Here is a 20919-nt window from a genome sequence, read left to right as displayed (position 1 = left end):
TTTTTTTTTTTTTCAAAATTTACTATTTCTAATTTTGGTTTTTCCTCAAACAGGAGACCGTGGATATCCTTGCACCCCCTGGCTCATGACTCCTTACCGTAATCCCAGGCCAGGACCACAGACGGCATTTAACTCCGCGCTTACTGCCACTAGGCAGCTGGTGGAGCGCACAATTGGGGTCCTTAAAGGGCGGTTTCGTGTGCTCCACCGCACTGGTGGCGACATCATGTATTCGCTGGAGATGGCAAGTAAACTAGTGGTTCTGTGCGCAATACTACACAATATCGCGGTAAGGAGTAGCGTAGAGCTTCCTCAGACAGAGGAATTGCCTGATGAGGAGCCAGGGGTTGTTCGACACTTCGGTGGGGGGAGTGTTACACGGAGGGGGAGCCAAGTCAGGGCAAGCATTGTTGCTGAATATTTCAGGTATAGTGTTTTTATATTATCTTTTTTATCCAAATTAAAATCACAGTATGCTTATGTATTATTTGTAATGTTGACATTTTGTTTGATATTGTAAGGTCATTGTGTAATGCTTTTGGTGTGTTGGAATGTGTAATTTTTTTGATACTAAAATCCGTTAACACGTTAAGCTTTCAATTTTAGATTTGAAATGTAAAAAATGTGATGATGCTAAATAGTGTCCTTATTTGTTTTATATCCTAAAATCCTGATTATTTAAACAAACACACAAACAAATGAAATTGAATGTTGCCCACTTTGTGACTGTCCAGCTGAATGATCACACAAACTGTGGTGAGTACACAGATATTTGTAGGAATTTTTTCAAAACTGTGTGTCTCTGTGTCTGTTTGTGTTTTTTTTTTTTTTTTTTTGCTAAAAATTTTGCTAATGCGAATGCGTATTTCCGCTCGTGCGAAATAACACTCTGCTCTTCACAGCATTGCAAAGATCAATAAAGTTATTAGAAATGACAACATAGATTTTTGACCAATCACATGCTAACAGACACTATAAATATATGCCCAAATAAGGAAAACGCCATTGCCATGATGCGTGCTGCACCTTTCACCAGGCGGGAGCTCCGCGTCCTGGTTGCGGTGATGGACCGCCGCGTAGGCCGCGTTGGGCGCTTCATCCCAAATCGGGTTAAGCGCGAGGCCTACGCGGAGGTCCGCCGCCTGCTGCGGACTCGCGTCCGCAGCAGGCGGACAATCATCCAACTAGCGCGGAGATGGAGTGATCTCCGCAGGAGGACGCCAGAGCTGTTGGCGGAGATCCGCCAGCAAATACGGGCTATGCATGCACGCAGTAAGTTACATTACATAAGATTCTTAGCAAAAATTTAAGAAATTTACACTAAGTGGTAGGCTAATTGCAACGCTGATTGTCCATTTTTATAACATAGGACAGTGTGTGTGGTTAGGGCAAACAGTACTGACTGTAGCAAAGTGTCACCAAACAAGTGCATGTTTTCCAGAATTAATAACCAGGCAGGAAACTGTACCCAAATACTTGATCAGTGCTGTCTATATAATAAGGTGCCTTGAATAGTTATCTGGTGATGTTGCCTAGACCAATCAATATGACTCAATGGAATAGATTAAGGAATGAGCTTCAAAGTAAAAGTTTTGACTCATTTTGTTTGCTGTGGGCAACATGATGATGTTTTTAAAATGTGTATTTTTAAGAAAAACAAACCACAGTCTTTTACATGGAACAGAACAGTGATTTTTCAAATTGTTTAGTATGTAATTTAACATGCAAAATAAATTTTTTCAAAAATATCATTATAGGACGAGAACAACGGCAGACCTCTCAGCCCCCTTCCCCTTCCCAGTCCCCCTCCCCTTCTCACTCCCCCTCCCCTTCTCACTCCCCCTCCCCTTCGCAGTCCTCCTCAGCTTCCCAGTCCCCCTCAGCTACCCAGTCCCCCTCAGCTTCCCAGTCCCCCTCAGCTTCCCAGTCCCCCTCAGCTTCCCAGGCCCACTCCACTTTCCACTCCCCTTCTCACACCACCTCTCTATCTCTTTCTGTGACCCCTTCTCCTCCTTCCCATACCCCTTCTCCTTCAACTTCAAACTCACCTTCTCAGCCCCCCTCACCCTCTATTGGCTTAACTTTCTCTCCGCCCCCCTCGCCCTCTCAATCAGACCCACCCTCTGAAATTACATCCCCAATCCAGCCTCCTTCCCCCATCCAGCCTCCTTCCCCCATCCCTCCTCCTTCCCCAATCCCTCCTCCTTCCCCAATCCCTCCTCCTTCCCCCATCCAGCCGCCTTCCCCACCCAGTGAGTGGGCAGAAGAAGCCCCTGCTGAATTAACTGTCAACCATCATGTTGCAGAGGAAAGTAAGTGTTTTAACATGTTCTCCAAAAATGATTACCTACTTACACTTACAATGCCAAAACATGCAGTGTTGTACTGTTGGAATTCTTGTACCAAGGACAAATATTTGTGTTATTCTTCATGGTCTACATGTTGTATTTACATTTTTGTGAGTGTCATTATATGTACAGTGTTTATGTGTGCAATGTTTTGTGTGTCCACTCTAGGTCGACACTCATTAGGTCGACAGGGTTGCCAGGACAACAGGGTTTATATGTGTTAGGTTTTCAGGGAAACAGTTAGACCTGAGTGGAGTTTAGTATGTGGTTGGTCTTTTACACTTGTGCCTGTGTAGTCTTAATATTTGCACTTACAAATCACATGCTTCACTTTGTTATGCAGCCTAATGACACACTGATTTGTGGTGTGAAAGTTACACTCACAAAATGATTATTGGCTAAAGTCAAACCTGTTTGACCTTATTTAGTAAGGTCAGCTTTCAGGGAGTGTGGGCATGCTAGGATCTGTTGTCCTTCTGAAGATGTTGATATGCAGTGTGATGATGCAGGACCAAACCCATAAAAAAAATCATAAATACACTCCAGATGTAAATGAATGCCAACATGGTGTAACATTGACGAAGATGGTAGTTATCTTTAACATGGGATGTCGCCCATAGCAACCAATAAGATTATACTTTACAATTGGGGAACCACTTCTACAAGATAATATTCTTATTTTTCCTTGTTTGCTATGGGCAACGCTCCATCTTAAATATAACTCACATAGTAGTAAATGTACCCCATGGTCTCGTAAACGGGAAAAATGTAATAAAAAACCCAGAGCAGGCTTGTGTGTTTTTCTGCTAATGATTGTACCATAAAACAGCCATGATGTAGTAACTTTGCCATTAAGCAGGCCTGTCCAAACTGCGGACCTCCAACTGTTGAGAAACTACACATCCCAGCATGCCCTGACACAGCTTTGGCTTTCCCTGGCCCCAAAACTGAGTCAAGGCATGCTGGTATATGTAGTTTCACACCAGCTTGAGGGATGCAGTTTGGACATGCCTGCATTAAAGTGTGCTTTGTGCCTTGCTTGTATAATAAGTAATGTGAGTAAGTTATTAATGTTTATGTTATCTCTTAATTTCAGATGTTGCCGTTGGAGATCCCACATCTTTTGCGGACATTATTGGCAACATGAGGATACATCTCCAGGCCTTGCTGGGTCTTGTTGACCAAATGCAAACGTTGTTTTAATTTTTGTTTAAAAAAAAATAAAATAAAATATGTTTATATTATAAAAAAACCAAAAATAAAAAATAAAATAAAATTTGTTTTCAAGTTAAGCGGGTGTTTATTATTTATTAATGCAATGAAGGAACTGCAGAATGACGAACAGACATTTATTACCTTAAACATTTCATACATCTAACGTAAGTTTGTTTAAAATGTAAAAAAGACATATGTTGTTATTGTCTAAATAAACATGCAAACACCTTCATTCACATACTAAAACTCTACTTAAAAAATAAAATTAAAAACATTAGACCAAGCACATTGCAAACATCTATATTTATATTAAAATTCTAAAATAATTTAGGTACAATTATGGCTACAAAGTGTTCTTCAGGTATTTTAAAAAGACTTAATTGATCATGAACATTACAATTCATTTCACTAATTGGATTTGTAATTGAGGATGGCTTGTGGACTTTTAATTGGAAGGTGTTATTCCACTTAATAGTAAAAAAAAAACATTGTGGTGCGTTTGCCCGCAAAAGTGAGCACTTTTAATGATAAATGTGTAAATATACTACAACTTAGTATTTTTACGATGAAGTATGTGTTAATGCGATGGTTTCGCATTGCTGCGATGTTTTCGCATTGCTGCGATGTCATTTGGCGTACGCCCACTTTGTGTAATACTGCGTACGAAAGAGCAAAAATACGTTGGGGGCGGATGTTCGCAAATTTACTACACTAACGCAACTTTGCAAATATGTTGTGCGAACGAAAAACTGAGCGATCAACTCGGAATGAGGGCCATTAAGTGATGGATGACTTTGGTTCACGTTTTATCTCTATGTACTGTACCTACTTATCAAGTAAAAAAACAAGTTTCAGAGCTATATGGCGATTATATTTTGGTGAAATTTGGTGAGTTTTGATCAGAGATGTGCGGAAAAGATAGGCACTGCCTCACCTGCCATAGACTTTTTCCTCCAGAGTTTTGACTATAAAAATGCTCAAAGAAATACAAAGATTATAATATGGTCTTTGTATTTTTCATATACTTTATATAGTTGGAACTCTGGCGTATACTGGAGTATGACAGGACAGGCTCTGCCTCACCTCACCGCACGTCACTGGTCCTCAGAGGCAGGGCCGGATTAACAATGGGGCTGATGGAGCTGCAGCTCCAAGCCCACCCTGAAAAATAGGCCCACGGAATCTGCAAATGTCTTTGCTGCTGTAAACAGGAATTTTTTTTCCTGCTACGGCAGCCTGCAGCGCACCCTAGGGCCCGCCCCCTCCGGCATCACCAACACCAGCCGGACCCCCCTCACCCCCCAGCCGCAGCGCCGATCAGTGGCACATGATAAATAAAGTTTTTGTTCATGTTCGCCTCCCACTGCCGTAGCTCCGCCCCCTCGTGACATTAGGCCACGCCCCCTCGCGGCATTATGCCCACGATCTGCTAGCCTGTTGGTAAGTGAGTCCCGCTGCTGACAGGTATTCCAATGTCAGGAAGGGAGATGAAGACATTTTTTTTAGCCCTAACTGAAGGAGCTTCATCACCAGGCTTCCCGGCAAAAGCCCTGGTGCCAGAACAGGAAATCTATTGATCAGCATTGCAAATGAATTGTGGCTCTGTGCTTGCATCCTCCTTCTCCCAAGGAGAGAACCGGTGGGCTGATTGGTGTGTGTGGCGCCTACCCCACCCACGCGTCACTAACTTAATATACGTTGCCTTGTGCGCTGCGGCCGCCGGCTGCTAACAGGTGAAGAGGTCCCGCCCCCACACCACCCGGCTGTCAGGAAGAGGTCTGCACGCCGAACTCCGCTGACGTAATCGCGCGTACCTCGGAGGAAGAGACGGTGCGGCTGCAGTGGATCCAGCAGGATTGGTGAGTATGAGTCTTCTCTAATCTCTCTGACCTCTGCCTACCCACCCGCGGTGTACTGTGAGTAACAGATGTTGCTGGGCGATGTAATATGAGTATCAGCTAAGACTGGGCTTTGTAAAGTAAGTAATACACGTCGCTGTGCGGTGTAATGTGAGTAATGGACACCTCTGTGCGGTACAATGTAAGTAATGGACGCCTCTGTGCGGTATAATGTGAGGAATGGACGCCTCTGTGCGGTACAATGTGAGTAATGGACGCCTCTGTGCGGTACAATGTGAGTAATGGACGCCTCTGTGCGGTGTAATGTGAGGAATGGATGCCTCTGTGCGGTGTAATGTGAGTAATGGACGCCTCTGCGCGGTGTAATGTGAGTAATGGACGCCTCTGCGCGGTGTAATGTGAGTAATGGACTCCTGTGCGGTGTAATGCGAGTAATGGACGCCTCTGTGCGGTGTAATGTGAGTAATGGACGCCTCTGTGCGGTGTAATGCGAGTAATGGACGCCTCTGCGGTATAATGTGACTACGCTGTAATGTGAATAATGTGACGACGCTGTATGGTGTAACGTGTGTGACGGATGCCACTGGACGGTGTAATGTGACGCTGCTGTACACTGTCATGTGAATAATGTGACGCTACTGTGCGGTGTAATGTGAGTAACAGATGCTGCTGTGTGCTGTAATGTGAATAATGTGACACCGTTGTCCAGTGTGATGTGAGTAACGGATGCTGCTGGGCGTTGTAGTGTAAATACCGGATGTCGCAGAGCATTGTAATGTGAGTAAAAGACATCACTGGGCGCTGTAATGTGAGTAACGGATGTTGAAGGGCGCTGTAATGTGACGCTACTGTGCTCTGTAATGTGAATAACGGATGCCTCTGTGCGGTGTAACGTGAGCTAGGGACGCCGCTGGGCGTTGTATTGTGAGTAACGGATGCCGCTGGGCAGTGTAATGTGAATAACAGATGCCACTGTGCGTTGTATTGTGAGTAACGGACGTCGCTGGGCGGTGTAATGTGAGTAACGAATGCTGCTAGGTGACGTAATGTGCATAAAGGATGCCGCAGTGCACTGTAATGTGAACAATGGATGCCGCAGTGCAGTGTAATGGGAATAAAGGATGCCGCTGTGGGGTGTAATGTGATGCCGCTGTACACTGTAATCTAAATAATGTGATGCTGCTGTGCGGTGTAATGTGAGTAACGGACGCTGTCGTGCGCATAATGTGTACAATGGGTGCCTCTGTGCAGTGTAATGGGAATAACGGATGCCTCTGTGGGATGTAATGTGATGCCGCTGTACGCTGTATTGTGAATAATGGACGCTGCTGTGCAGTGTAATATGAATAATGGACAGTGCCGGGTGGTGTAATGTGAATAACAGATGCCACTGTGCGTTGTAATGTAACTAACGGACATCGCTGGGCGGTGTAACGTGAGTAACAAATGCTGCTGGGTGACGTAATGTGCATAAAGGATGCCGCAGTGCGTTGTAATGTGACAGTGCTGTGTGGTGTAATGTGAACAACGGATTCCGCTGTGCGGTTTAATGTAAGTAACGATCGTCGCTGGGAGCTGTCATAAATAAATCTATCTACACACAGAGATGGGAGAGATGTACTAAGCCTTGAAAAGTGATAAATTTCACGGTGATAAAGTACCAGCCAATCAGCTCCTGGGTGGTATTCAGTATACCGGTTGTTGGGATCCCGGCGCACAGTATACCGGCGACGGAATCCCAACACCCGGCATACCGACACCTTTTCTCCCTCTTGGAGGTCCACGACACCCCCGGAGGGGCTCATTTGCGCTCACCCCACTGTCGGCAAGCCAGCAGTCGGGATCCCCGCGCCAGTATGCTGGCTGCCGGGGACTCAGCCGCCGGCAACTCATACAACACCCCAGCTCCTAACTGCCATGTTACAGGCTGGGATTGAGAAATGACAGTTAGGAGCTGATTGCTTGGGGGGTAATTCCAAGTTGATCGCAGCAGGACATTTTTTAGCAGTTGGGCAAAACCATGTGCACTGCAGGGGAGGCAGATATAACATTTGCAGAGAGAGTTAGATTTGGTTGGGTTCTTTTGTTTCTGTGCAGGGTAAATACTGGCTGCTTTATTTTTACACTGCAATTTAGATTGCAGATTGAACACATCACACCCAAATCTAACTCTCTCTGCACATGTTAAATCTGCCTCCCCTGCAGTGCACATGGGTGGTCATTCCGAGTTGTTCGCTCTGTAATTTTTTTCGCATCGCAGCGATTTTCCGCTTAGTGCGCATGCGCAATGTCCGCACTGCGACTGCGCCATGTAAATTTGCTATGCAGTTAGGTATTTTACTCACGTTTTTTTCTTCGTTCTGGTGATCGTAATGTGATTGACAGGAAGTGGGTGTTTCTGGGCGGAAACAGGCCGTTTTATGGGCGTGTGGGAAAAAACGCTACCGTTTCTGGGAAAAACGCGGGAGTGGCTGGAGAAACGGAGGAGTGTCTGGGGGAACGCTGGGTGTGTTTGTGACATCAAACCAGGAACGACAAGCACTGAACTGATCGCACTGGCAGAGTAAGTCTCGAGCTACTCAGAAACTGCACAGAGATGTCTTTTCGCAATATTGCGAATCTTTAATTCGCAATTTTAAGAAGCTAAGATTCACTCCCAGTAGGCGGCGGCTTAGCGTGTGTAAAGCTGCTAAATGCAGCTTGCGAGCGAACAACTCGGAATGAGGGCCATGTTTTTGCCCAACTGCTAAAAAAATTCCTGCTGCGATCAACTTGGAATTACCCCCTTGGTACTTTATTGCCGTGAAATTTATCATTTTTCAAGGCTTAGTACATCTGGCCCAAATAATTATCCAGTAAAGGAGCGCAGCACACCACACTCATTTCTTTTACTTAAAACCACTCAGGTTTAAATAAAAGCCGCTGAGGTTACCATACCACAAACAGACTGAGACCTCCCGCAATCAGCGCCAAGTGAACTGGAGCTATTGGTTACAAGGGGCTACATAATCTGAATGTGACCACACAGACTGATCCTTCCTAGCAGACCTTGGTTAAGCGGTTACACTCTGATTAGAACAGCCCTATTATGTATATGCTTCATTTAAGCAAAGAGGTGAAGGAGATTGAAGTGGGTAAAGGAAGGTGGGTAGCTATGCCCTCCTTGGTGCTAGTTGCACCTCACGGCACAGACCACACCCCCATATTAGTAGTCACACCCCCTGCGGCAGCCCACAATAGGCCCTTTATAAATTTCAGCGCCAGGCCCATCAGGACCTTAATCTGGCACTGCTCAGAGGTATACATTCTAATGAACTCCAAACAACATTCTCTCCTGCGTGGCATTAACATTCTATTGATCTGTGTGGGCAGACATAACTCACATCAAAAGAATATAGCAGAAGGCATTCACGTCACCTGCTCTGTGCCTGGGAGTCACAGAAACCAATTCATCTATGACTTTTTTAGTTAACAAACTAGTATCAAATGAAAACTATAACTCTCCATATAACATAATAATTTGTCTACACATATGATTCTGCATTGCCTTTGTATACGACTGTTTTCATTTGTATGCATTTCATATAACTGGCTAACTTGCAGCTACCAGGGTGTTTTTATCCTATGTACTGACTCCAGGGCCGTAACTAGGTGTGTGCCGATGGTGCCTTGCCCACAGCGCACATGCGCTGAAGGCGCACCATCGGCAGCACACCCCCACCCATACACGGCCGCAGCCACTGTTCTCACTATAGAGTCCAGCGCTGCCGCCTGTCTCCCGCCGCGCGTCAGAGCCTCCGCCTCTGCAGGGACTCTGAGCGCGGCATTCCCCCACACTGCCACCTGTCTTCCACCGCCCGGAGCCGCCCGCTCTGCATGTACTCAGAGCGCGGCATTTACCCGCACTGCTGCCTGTCTCCCGCCGCCTGGAGCCGCCCGCTCTGCACGGACACAGAGCGCGGCATTCACCCGCACTGCCGCCTGTCTCCCGCCGCCCGCTCTGCATGGACTCAGAGCGTGGCATTCCCCCGCACTGCCGCCTGTCTCCCGCTGCCCGGAGCCGCAGCCTCTGAAGGTACCAGGGGACAGCCTGGAGGAGGATGCCATTAGGGTTATCTGATAGGGTTAGTGATATCTGATAGGGTTAGTGTGTGATAGGGTCAGTGATAGGGTTAGTGATATCTGATAGGGTTAGTGATATCTGCCTGACAAAGAGGAGGTGAGGGCAGAGCCATAAATAGGGGGCTCTGTCTGCCGTAATGTGTAAAAATGGGGACGCTGTCTGCCGTAATGTGTAAAAAAGGGGGGCGCTGTCTGCCGTAATGTGTAAAATAGGGGGGCGCTGTCTGCCGTAATGTGTAAAAAAGGGGGACGCTATCTGCCGTAATGTGTAAAAAGGGGACGCTGTCTGCCGCAATGTGTATAAAGGGGGCTCTGTCTGCCGTAATGTGTAAAAAGGGGGACTGTCTGCCGTAATGTGTAAAAAAGAGGATTCTGTCTGCCGTAATGTGTAAAAAGGGGACGCTGTCTGCCGCAATGTGTATAAAGGGGGCTCTGTCTGCCGTAATGTGTAAAAAGGGGGACTGTCTGCCGTAATGTGTAAAAAAGGGGATTCTGTCTGCCGTAATGTGTAAAAAAAGGGACGCTGTCTGCCGTAATGTGTAAAAAACGGGGACGCTGTCTGCCGTAATATGTAAAAAAGAAGGACGCTGTCTGCCGTAATGTGTAAATAGAGGACGCTGTCTGCCGTAAGGTGTAAAAGGGGCTCTGCCTGGTGTAGTGGTGCTACTGTGCGGCGTAATTTGAATAATGGAGACTACTGTTTACCATTATATGAATTGGTATTATTTTGTGGCCACACCCCTTTCCCATGAAGCCACGCCCCTATATTTTTGGCGCGCGCCTACGGCGCGCACTGCCACCGGTATCCGTTGAGGGGGGGCGCCGATGCCATTTCTTGCACACAGCACTAAAATGTCTAGTTACGGCACTGACTGACTCTGCCTGAAATGTTGGACTTTTCCAGCACTGATCATCCCTTTGTTTTGACTTTGCCTTTTCTAAATGTTATATCATTGCTGCTGTTTTGGTTCCTGACATTGGATCTTCTGACTTTACCTTTACATGTAGATTCTGTTCTATGACTGCCAATCTCGTTCCTGACCTTGCCTTTCTTAAATACGTGTCTCTCATTTATGCCCAAACAAGGAAGAAGGCTTTAGTAGCCATGCTCATAAATTACAGGGATTGCGATGAGCATCTTGGTATTTCAGTCTGTAAGAAATTAGATGTCTATAGAGTATGTTTTTGTACAGAATACAGAACAGGCCTATTATGTTCAAGATGTTCAAGTTTAGGTCAACTCTTGACGAGACTTGTATAATTACCGGGAAGAAAGGAATGTCTACTGACAAGAGATCTGTTTTTTTCTACTAAATCTTATTGTGCAAGTACTAAATGTTTTTCTTCTTTCATCAGTTATACAATTATATATATTTTATATCATTAGAAAAAGGCTATAAAATTATGCGTAATAAAATTAGGAAGTAGTGTGCTCTGTGACTTGCATGGTGAATCTATTCTAGTTTGAAAACTCTCTGATATTTACCTAGGAGGTTATTCAGAGATGGATGCAGGTCTTGTTTCTGCAGTAAGAACTGCGTCCATTTACTCACATGCTGGGGGCCGTCCAGCATGTGTGTGGCGCCACCCCGTGATGCGTCTGCAATTTAATTACGGTTGCATCTATGTAAGGTTGACCCATGGTTGCGCTGGTAGGCGGTCCGGAACCATTTTATTTTTTCGTAGCGGCTGCGTGTGAGGTCACGCAGCTTCCCCAAAAATGCTCCAACACGCCACAGTTTTCCCCACCATGTCCCCTCAACGCTGCATCACTGCCCACCCAACGCCTGCTGCTGCTGCTTGCGTATGTATCATTCGGGGATGCCCCCACAATGTGCATGACCGCGCAGCTGCGATGCGGCCGCATTAGTGGCCAACTCTGAATAAGGCCCCTAATTTTTAAGTTAATGTGACTAGTATTTTCACCTTATAGAAACTTGTGGATCCTGATTTCTAGCGCAATGAATTTCTCACAGATGATGTGGGATGTAAATGCCTGGAGGAGAGATAAAGTAAATCTGACCTTTGTTTGTCCAGACTGAACAGATTCACTTTTATGGATTTTAATATTTAATTCTTAATTCAGTTTAGTATTTGGTATTCAATGCAGTAATTGACAGCGGCAGACTTCGCAGGGCAGCAATGCATAGCGTTGGGGGGGGGGTGACATGCCAAATGGGAGCGGGCCGTAACTGTTTTCGGGGTGGCTGTGTGGCATCACATGCAGCCACTTCGCTGCGCTGCCAGGGGTCAACCTTAGTTTGATGCATCCACATTGGGAGGCGGCCCATCACACATTCTGGTCGGCTTTGCCCTGTGCTGGGTGACCACCAGCATGTGAGAAGATGGATGCAGACCTGGCTGCATATCTGTGTCCGTCTCTGAATCAGGTTCTAAGGCATGCCAAAAACAAAGCATATGTGCCTGTTACTATTGTATCTCTATTGGAGGGCAGATTACAAATACACACTGGGGATGATAATGATGACAGCAACACTAGCTAGTTGCTTCTCATTGATGGGCAGATGTACAAAGCCTTGGAGAGTGATAAAGCGGAGAAAGATCAAGTACCAACCAATCAGCTCGTGTTATTTTTGAAAGAGCATGTAACAGGTCAATTAGGAGCTCATTGGCTAGTACTATCTCTCTCCACATTACCTCTCCATCTGATAGTAAATCCTTCATGTTAGCAAAACTAATCTCAGCAAACATTTCTAAACATGTAAGTATATTACAATTCTGGTTTGTGTAATGTTAGTATAGTTCTCTGCCTAGATCAGATTCATAAGTCGAACTTGTAGTTTCTCCTACATACACTGGGTGAAGAAATAGTCATAGGCAACATGCTTAGGTTCCATGAGTAGGATAAACGCTATGTGTAGAAATATGACACACAGTGAGGGGAAACCATTACAAATTGCATGGCATATAGAAATAAAATCAGCATCACACATGACTTAGGCCAACATCAGACCAAATCTACAATATGTATTTTGTGAAGACATAGGGGTATATGCAATTAGCGGCGAATCGCGGCAAATTATCGCCGTTTTTTAATTCGACACAATTCGACCGTCCAATTTCGGCAAGTGGTTGCCGAAATTCACCATATTCAATGGAAAACGGATTCGACAGTCCCGCGGGCGAAAAACGGCCGATTTGCCGGATTTTGCCGCGATTTAAAAAAACGGTGAAAAACGGGAAAAACACGAAAAAAAAAATGGCGTGGGGTCCCCCCTCCAAAGCATAACCAGCCTCGGGCTCTTCGAGCTGGTCCTGGTTCTAAAAATCCGGGGAAAAATTGGACAGAGGATCCCCCGTATTTTTAAAACCAGCACCGGGCTCTGCGCCTGGTGCAAAAAATACGGGGGACAAAAAGAGTAGGGGTCCCCCGTATTTTATACACCAGCATCGGGCTCCACTAGCTGGACAGATAATGCCACAGCCGGGGGTCACTTTTATACAGTGCCCTGCGGCCGTGGCATTAAATATCCAACTAGTCACCCCTGGCCGGGGTACCCTGGGGGGTACCCAAGGGCTGCGGATGGGGGGCTGATAGCCTTGTCAAAATTGAAAGAATATTGTTTTTTCCAGTAGTACTACAAGTCCCAGCAAGCCTCCCCCGCAAGCTGGTACTTGGAGAACCACAAGTACCAGCATGCGGGAGAAAAACGGGCCAGCTGGTACCTGTAGTAATACAGGAAAAAAAATACCCAAATAAAAACAGGAGACACACACCGTGACAAGTACAACTTTATTACACACTGCCACGTCTCGACTCCGACGATCCGGGGTACCTGTGGAAAAAAAAACACTCACCTGATCCAGTGTCCAGAGATAAATCCACGTCCAGAGATAAAATCCTCGTATTTGGCAAAAAAAAAACACGAACACCCGACCACCGGACTGAAAGGGGTCCCATGTTGACACATGAGACCCCTTTCCCCGAGTGCCGGGACACCACGTGACTCCTGTCACCGAGGTCCCTTCAGCCAATCAGGAAGTGCCACGTCGTAGCGCTCACCTGATTGGCTGTGCGCGTCTGAGCTCAGACAGCGCATCGCACAGCTTCCTCCATTACTTTCAATGGTGGGAACTTTGCCATCAGCGGCGGGGTGACCCCACCACTAACCGCAAAGTTCCCACCATTGAATATAATGGAGAGGCTTTGCGATGCGCTGTCTGAGCTCAGACGCACACAGCCAATCAGCAGAGTGCAAGGATGTTGCACTCGCTGATTGGCTGAAGAGACACTTCAGTGACAGCTGTCACGGGGGTGTCTGCATTCGTGGAAAGGGGTCTCATGTGTCAACATGGGACCCCTTTCAGTCCGGTGGTCGGGTGTTCGTTTTGTTGTTTTGACAAGTACGTGGATTTATCTCTGGACCCTGGATCAGGTGAGTATAATTATCTTTTATTTTCAGGTACCCGTGGATTCTACTTGGAGAAGAGGACCGACTGCTTCGTGTCAACATAGGTAAGTATGTGTGTGTCGGTAGTGTGTAATAAAGTTGTACTTGTCACGGTGTGTGTCTCCTGTTTTTATTTGGGTATTTTTTCCCAGTAGTACTACAGGTACCAGCGGGCCCGTTTTTCTCCCGCATGCTGGTACTTGTGGTTCTCCAAGTACCAGCTTGCGGGGGAGGCTTGCTGGGACTTGTAGTACTACTGGAAAAAACAATATTCTTTCAATTTTGACAAGGCTATCAGCCCCCCATCCGCAGCCCTTGGATGGGGGGGACAGCCTCGGGCTTCACCCCTGGCCCTTGGGTGGCTGGGGGGGGGACCCCTTGATTGAAGGGGTCCCCATTCCCCCAGGGTACCCCGGCCAGGGGTGACTAGTTGGATATTTAATGCCACGGCCGCAGGGCACTGTATAAAAGTGACCCCCGGCTGTGGCATTATCTGTCCAGCTAGTGGAGCCCGATGCTGGTGTATAAAATACGGGGGACCCCTACTCTTTTTGTCCCCCGTATTTTTTGCACCAGCACCAGGCGCAGAGCCCGGTGCTGGTTTTAAAAATACGGGGGATCCCCTGTCAATTTTTCCCCCGCATTTTTAGAACCAGGACCAGCTCGAAGAGCCCGAGGTTGGTTATGCTTTGGAGGGGGGACCCCACGCCATTTTTTTTCTGAATTTTACCATTCCATCTAAAAAACAAAAAGCAAAACAAAATATTATTTAAAAAAATATATAAATAATACGTGTGCCTCCAAAAAATACAAACCAAGTACATAATCCCTTCTAATATAAATAGATATGCTATTATCAATAAAAAAAACACAAAAAAAACATGTTTTAAATTTTTTTTATTAGTTTCACCCACCAAAGTGTGGCGGATTGAAAATGTCGAATTTACTGTCTAAAAGCACTGTTGTCGAATTTCCAAACTTCAATTGAATATACTTTGGTCGAATTGCAGCACTTGTATCATTGCAGAAAAGTCGCATTTGACAAAAGTCGAATTTCAAAAAGTCGAATTTTGAAAGTCCGTTTTTTTGACGGAAAGTACTGAATTGCATTGACGATTTTTTTTGGGGGCGAAAAAGTCCCGAAATTCGACAATTTCGGGAATTCGACCGCAATTGCATATACCCCATACTGTACCTACTGTATGCCATTTTGTCTCAAACCTTTAGCTAGCATTTATTCATTAGTAACATTTTGATTATTTGTTTGTGCTTTTTTCTGACCTATAGCATATTGTTAACTAGTAATCTCCATTTGCCAGCAGCAGCAACAACAACAACAACAACAACAACAACAACAGCAACATATGGATCATGTCTTCAGGTTATGTGTGAGCCTCTTTAAGATACCTGATATCAGTGATATGTCATTTCAGGTTCCCAGAGTGCAGAGTAACCTAGAGCCTGTTATTTGCATCCACACAGCAATACCACTGCTGCATACATCCCAACTTTTGTGGTACTCAAAGAGGGACAGTAACGCGCACCTGAGCCCGAATTTGGGGGGCGTAGCCTTTTGGTAAGGGGGTGTGATCTCACGGTAAGGGGCGTGCCCCCCATTTTGTCACTATGGGGGAATGGACAGTGCTCAGTGAGCTGCTGGCCATGCCCCCCTGTCCCTGCGACCAATGGGTGGGGCAGTGGAACAAACTGTGAAAAATGGGACTGTCCCGCCAAAATCGGGACAGTTGAAAGGTATGCTGCTGACTAAATTATTGGGTGTGTTACATTTCTGTTCATCAGGGTCATTCCAGACCACAGTAGCTGTGGTGGCAAGAATGTTCATCACAAATCGGGGGTCATGCAACATTGCCTGGGTCATCAAATGCAATATGCTAAATTATGAAAATAATTACGACTTAAAAAATAAAAATGACTTAAATTTTGCTATTTTATTGTCCATACATTGTATTGTTGTATGCATATGAAGTGAATGCATTAGTAGTAAACAGTGTGATTGTTAGTATTACAGTACAGTAGACAAATACCTAATTAATAGTTAATTGGTCACAGATCATTGTCAATGGTCTATACAGTACATAGGCAATCAATGAAGGTAATATTCAATAAATCCAAACAGTTCCTACTGGGGATGTGTCAGTACATAAGAAATCTGCAGTGTTAATGCATACTTGCTGACTTAATGGTTGCTCCCTCTGGGAGGGAGCAGCCAGGTTGGCTCACCAGGGGACATAGCTCCAGAGAGGAGGCTATCTAGGGGGGTTGACGCGATTGCGCCATCGTTGCTCTGCCCCCTGATTTACAATGCCCAAATGACCAGAATTGCAAATCTTAACACATATTAGCCCCACAATACTTTCTAAAGTGAGGATACTCAGCGGAACGCCATAGCTAAGTAGGCAATGTTTAAAATATTTTTCCTTCAGTTGAAAGGATTGTGGGGGATACGGTTCTTATAGGTATCTAGATAATCGGTCAACATGAATTAGGTTGACAGACAATAGGTCGACCCCATATGGTCGATAAGCATTAGGTCGACATGTAAAAGGTTGACAGTGCTTATGGTCAGCGGGTTTATATGGTTGACATGATAATGGTCAACACACATATGATCTACACAAGTTTTTAGTTTTTTTTTTTGCATTTTTTCAACTTTTTCATACTTTACCATCCACATGGACTGCAATGATTAATAGTAACCTATGCCGAGTGCAATGGTAGCGGAACAAGGCACCTTGTCCAAAAGTTTGCTCGCCATGGAGGGGACGTGGTACAAGGTTCCACGTGTTTTAACAGCGAAAACAACACCAAACATAATAAAAATGTTGAGTCAACTTTTTTATGTCAACCATTTTTCATACTGACCTTTCATGTGTCTAACTTTTTATACCTGTTTACCTTTTTCCAGTGTCTACATTTTACCTGTTGACCTAAGGACCCTGTAGATCTTTGGACTATGTCGACCTTTTCCATGTCGACCATACAGGGTTGACCTAGGGACTGTCAACCTAAGTAGGGTCGACAGAGCTGGATTAAGGCCCCGGGAGGCCTGGGGTACTAAAGAGCAGGGGGCCCCCATGGACTTAAAAACTAATTATATATATATATATATATATCGCTAAGAATCCCTCCTCCTTCAGTTCAGCATGCGGCGCGCCAATGACTGAGCCGCAGGCTTGCTGAGCCAGACAACAATTGGACAGCTGAGCCGTCGCTCAGCTGCCCTGACTACACCTGTAAGAGCACTCTTCTTAGAGCTGTAGTCAGCGCAGCTGAGCGACGGCTCTGTTGTCCAATTGCTGTCCGGCTCAGCAAGCATGCGGCTCCGTCATTGGTGCGCCGCACGCTGAACTGAAGGAGGAGGAGGGACAGGGCAGTGGGGAGCCGGGGCTCGTGAGCGCAGCACCGCAGATCGGATTGAAGAAAGATCCGATCTGTGGTGTGGCAGGGGGCCCTTTTGGAAAGGGGGGCCCGGGGTACGTATCCCCGGGACCCCCCCCTTAATCCGGCTCTGAGGGTCGACCTAATAAACAATACTGATTCTTATTTAGTGGAACCTGTGGGAATTTTGTATAGAGATTTACACTTCCTATAGCTTTCCTGATTCTGGGAACAAACTTTGATCTCAGGCATACAAGGATAGTCTCTGTAGGGGCTGGATTACTCACTATGCAACCTATGTGCCTGCATATGGTCTGTCAGGTGTCAGACAGTGGTGGGTGGTCTAGGTCACCAAGCTGGCAGCACCAATGTATTCCGGGTTCAAGTTGGCTAGTACCTCTCACATGACTTGGGACAAGCCACATCTGTGCTGTATTAGTGGCTCCACCCCCACTCCTGCTCTCCTCATGTCGTCTCCTCACAGCCTGTACCTTCTCAGTATCAGCAGACATACACATAAGGCTACATACACTTAGTGACTTTGCCCATACTATTTGACTGTGCCCACTAAAACTCTTTGTGCCTGCATTCTACTGCCTTGTCCAGTAGCAGCAACAGCAGCAAAGCTCAGGTAACTACTTTTAGTGGACCCACATGGGCAGTTAGCGCTCAAATTGGCACAAATTGCGCCTATACATTTACATTTTCTCCCGCTTTGACCCAGCAAGATCTATAGGGGTCATTCCGAGTTGATCGCTCGCTAGCAACTTTTTGCAGCACTGCGATCAGGTCAAAACTCGGCAAAACCACGCATGCGTATGAGCAGCAGTGCGCAGGCGTGTCATACGGGTACAAAATTGATCGGTGCAGGGCGATGGATTTAACGAAGAATCCATTCGCACAGCCGATCGCAAGAAGATTGACAGGAAGAAGGCGTTTATGGGTGTCAACTGTCCGTTTTCAGGGAGTGTTTGGAAAAACGCAGGCGTTTCCAAGCGTTTGCGGGGCGGGTGTCTGACGTCAATTCTGGGTCCAAAAAGACTGAAGTGATCGCAGTGGCTGAGTAAGTCCAGAGCTACTCAGAAGCTGCACAAACTGTTTTTGTAGTGCTCGGATGCAAAAGCGTTCGCACACTTGCGAAGCTAAAATACACTTCCCTGTGGGCGGCGACTATGCATTTGCACAGCTGAAAAAAGTTGCTAGTGACCGATCAACTCGGAATGACCCCCTATGTTCCTAAATTTGTCTCTAATACCCAGCAAATTTCCCAATCGTGCTTTCTGGGCAAGGTGCTTGTTTTGCCACAGGAACAACAATCCTTTTTGAATTAATTTAACATACATTTATTAACTTTTGAGATAATCTCAAGATGGCTTTTATAGCGTTGATACTCACCATCTATCCAACTGGTTTAAAATCTAGATTTTGTTTTTTAATTCTACCAAGAACACATACAAGTTTACATGATATATCTTCATTTTACCACAAGAGGGCCTATAGAGAAATAGAACAGGAAAAAAAAAAACTTTAAGCACATGGGCCCTCATTCCGAGTTGTTCGCTCGTTATTTTCCTTCGCATCGGTGCGATTTTCCGCAAACTGCGCATGCGCAATGTTCGCACTGCGGCTGCGTCAAGTAAATTTGCTAAGAAGTTTGGTATTTTACTCACGGCATTACGAGGATTTTTCTTCGTTCTGGTGATCAGAGTGTGATTGACAGGAAGTGGGTGTTTCTGGGCGGAAACTGGCCGTTTTATGGGTGTGTGTGAAAAACGCTGCTGTTTCTGGGAAAAACGCGGGAGTGCCTGGGCGAACGCTGGGTGTGTTTGTGACGTCAAACCAGGAACGAAACTGACTGAACTGATCGCAGTGGCAGAGTAAGTCTCGAGCTACTCAGAAACTGCTAAGAAATTTCTATTCGCAATTTTGCGAATCTTTCGTTAGCAATTCTGCTAAGCTAAGATTCACTCCCAGAGGGCGGCGGCTTAGCGTGTGCACTGCTGCGAAAAGAGGCTAGCGAGCGAACTCGGAATGAGGGCCATGAACTGTTGGGATCAGTACGTAATCCTGCTGGATGGGATCCCGGCGGTCGAAATACCGACGCCAGAATCCCGACCACACAATCCCGACAGGTGACGAGCGGAACGCAGCCCCTTGCGGGCTCGCTTCGCTCGCCACGCTGCGGGCACGGTGACGAGCTACGCTCGGTACACTATTATATTCTCCCTGTATAGGTGTCCTGGACACCCACGGAGAGAGAATATGTCGGGATGGTGCCGGTCGGGATTCCGCCGTCGGTATTTCGACCACCAGGATTCCATCCGGCGGGATGTTGAACGCATCCCGAACTGTTACAGGAAAATACAACTAATGTCTAAAGCTGGGTACACAGTACTACACACTAGACCAGGGGTAGCCAACCCTGGTCCTCGAGAGCTATCAAAAATGTACGTTTTCCAGGTCTCCTAACAGAATCACAGGTAATTTGCTCCATCTGTGGATCTTTTAAAATGTGTCAGTGACTGACAGTGAGTAATGACTGAACCTGTGCACTTGCTAGGTGAGCTGGAAAATGTGAACTGTTGGTAGCTGTCGAGGACCAGGGTTGGCTACCCCTGCACTAAACGATTTTGAAACAATAAAGATTCCCCTTGAAATCCCCCAGCTGCAGAATGAATGATAAAGTGCATACACACTGAATGATATAGTGAACAACGTCATTCAGTGACGCCACACCTCACATCCCCAAACATGCAGTCATGAAAGATATAGCCTAAATCTGACTGCATGTTCAGTTGATAAAGATAGACGATAACGAATTGCGGGAGTGCACTTCGTTATCCTTATAGTGCATACATACTTGACGATATGCACGATAATATCTAAAATCGTCTAATGTGTAAGCACCTATCCAATTACAGAAATCAGCATTTGGTATTTAAATGTCTAATTTGTAGCTCACTGTTTTATTTTTAATGAGACCATGGAAATCATCGCTGGACTGAAACCTAATAGGTCTTGCTACTAATTTATAAAAATATTCAGTGGCGTAAGTTCGCCCCAGTCGCCTGGAGGCATGATAAATGTTGGTGCCCCCCCTACATACTGTATACACACAAACCCTTCATATGTAGCTATCCGACACTCATGTTTAACAGTAGTAGCGTGCTCAGGTGCCTTTCCCAATAGTAATAAAGATACACATACAAAGTGGACGGCACTCCAAGTCAGGCATCACAATAAAATAGACACCAGCATACCTTTATAGCACACCTACAGTACTCCCTCGCCCACCAGCATGTCACAATGTAGATGCTTTGGCGCAGTGGTGTGCCAATATACAGTATATATATAAAAAACACACAAACGCTTCTTTCACTTAAACACACACACATACGCCACTTTCACTTAAACACATACACGCCTCTCACACTCATGCCTCTTACTTACACACGCCTCCTTAGCTTAAACACACACATGCCTCCTTCGCTTAAACCATACTTGCCTACCTGACCCTCTCCATGAGGGAGAAAATGCTCTGTTCCTGTACTTTCCTGGTAATGT

The 20919-nt window shown here is 45.8% G+C and overlaps 1 protein-coding gene across 2 annotated transcripts; it reads left to right on the top strand.

Annotated features, from left to right (window-relative positions):
- The first annotated feature begins 248 nt into the window (after positions 1-248).
- On the top strand, positions 249-3597 carry LOC135057760 (uncharacterized). Of its 2 annotated transcripts, XR_010244347.1 has the most exons (4): positions 249-426; positions 735-756; positions 1758-2312; positions 3445-3597. XR_010244347.1 is itself a non-coding variant. In XM_063963525.1 (3 exons), exons 1-3 carry the CDS (start codon positions 699-701, stop codon positions 3549-3551), a joined length of 720 nt encoding a protein of 239 aa, XP_063819595.1. In that variant the 5' UTR covers positions 588-698; the 3' UTR covers positions 3552-3597. The 2 variants fall into 2 exon arrangements, 1 of the variants encoding a protein (XP_063819595.1); XM_063963525.1 differs by lacking the exon at positions 249-426 and having other exon boundaries at positions 588-756.
- The last annotated feature ends 17322 nt before the right edge of the window (positions 3598-20919 follow it).

Source organism: Pseudophryne corroboree, chromosome 3, assembly GCF_028390025.1.
Source record: "Pseudophryne corroboree isolate aPseCor3 chromosome 3, aPseCor3.hap2, whole genome shotgun sequence".
NCBI lineage: Eukaryota > Metazoa > Chordata > Amphibia > Anura > Myobatrachidae > Pseudophryne > Pseudophryne corroboree.
Note: the sequence above shows the minus strand (reverse complement) of the source record. Positions and strands in the feature narration are given on the sequence as shown.

Excerpts from the sequence above, each read along its gene's own strand:
- LOC135057760 (XM_063963525.1), top strand. The coding sequence starts at position 699 with ATGAAATTGAATGTTGCCCACTTTGTGACTGTCCAGCTGAATGATCAC. Across the intron at positions 757-1,757 it reads GAATGATCACACAAACTGTG|GACGAGAACAACGGCAGACC; the intron begins GTGAGTACACAG and ends ATATCATTATAG. Across the intron at positions 2,313-3,444 it reads CCATCATGTTGCAGAGGAAA|ATGTTGCCGTTGGAGATCCC; the intron begins GTAAGTGTTTTA and ends TCTTAATTTCAG.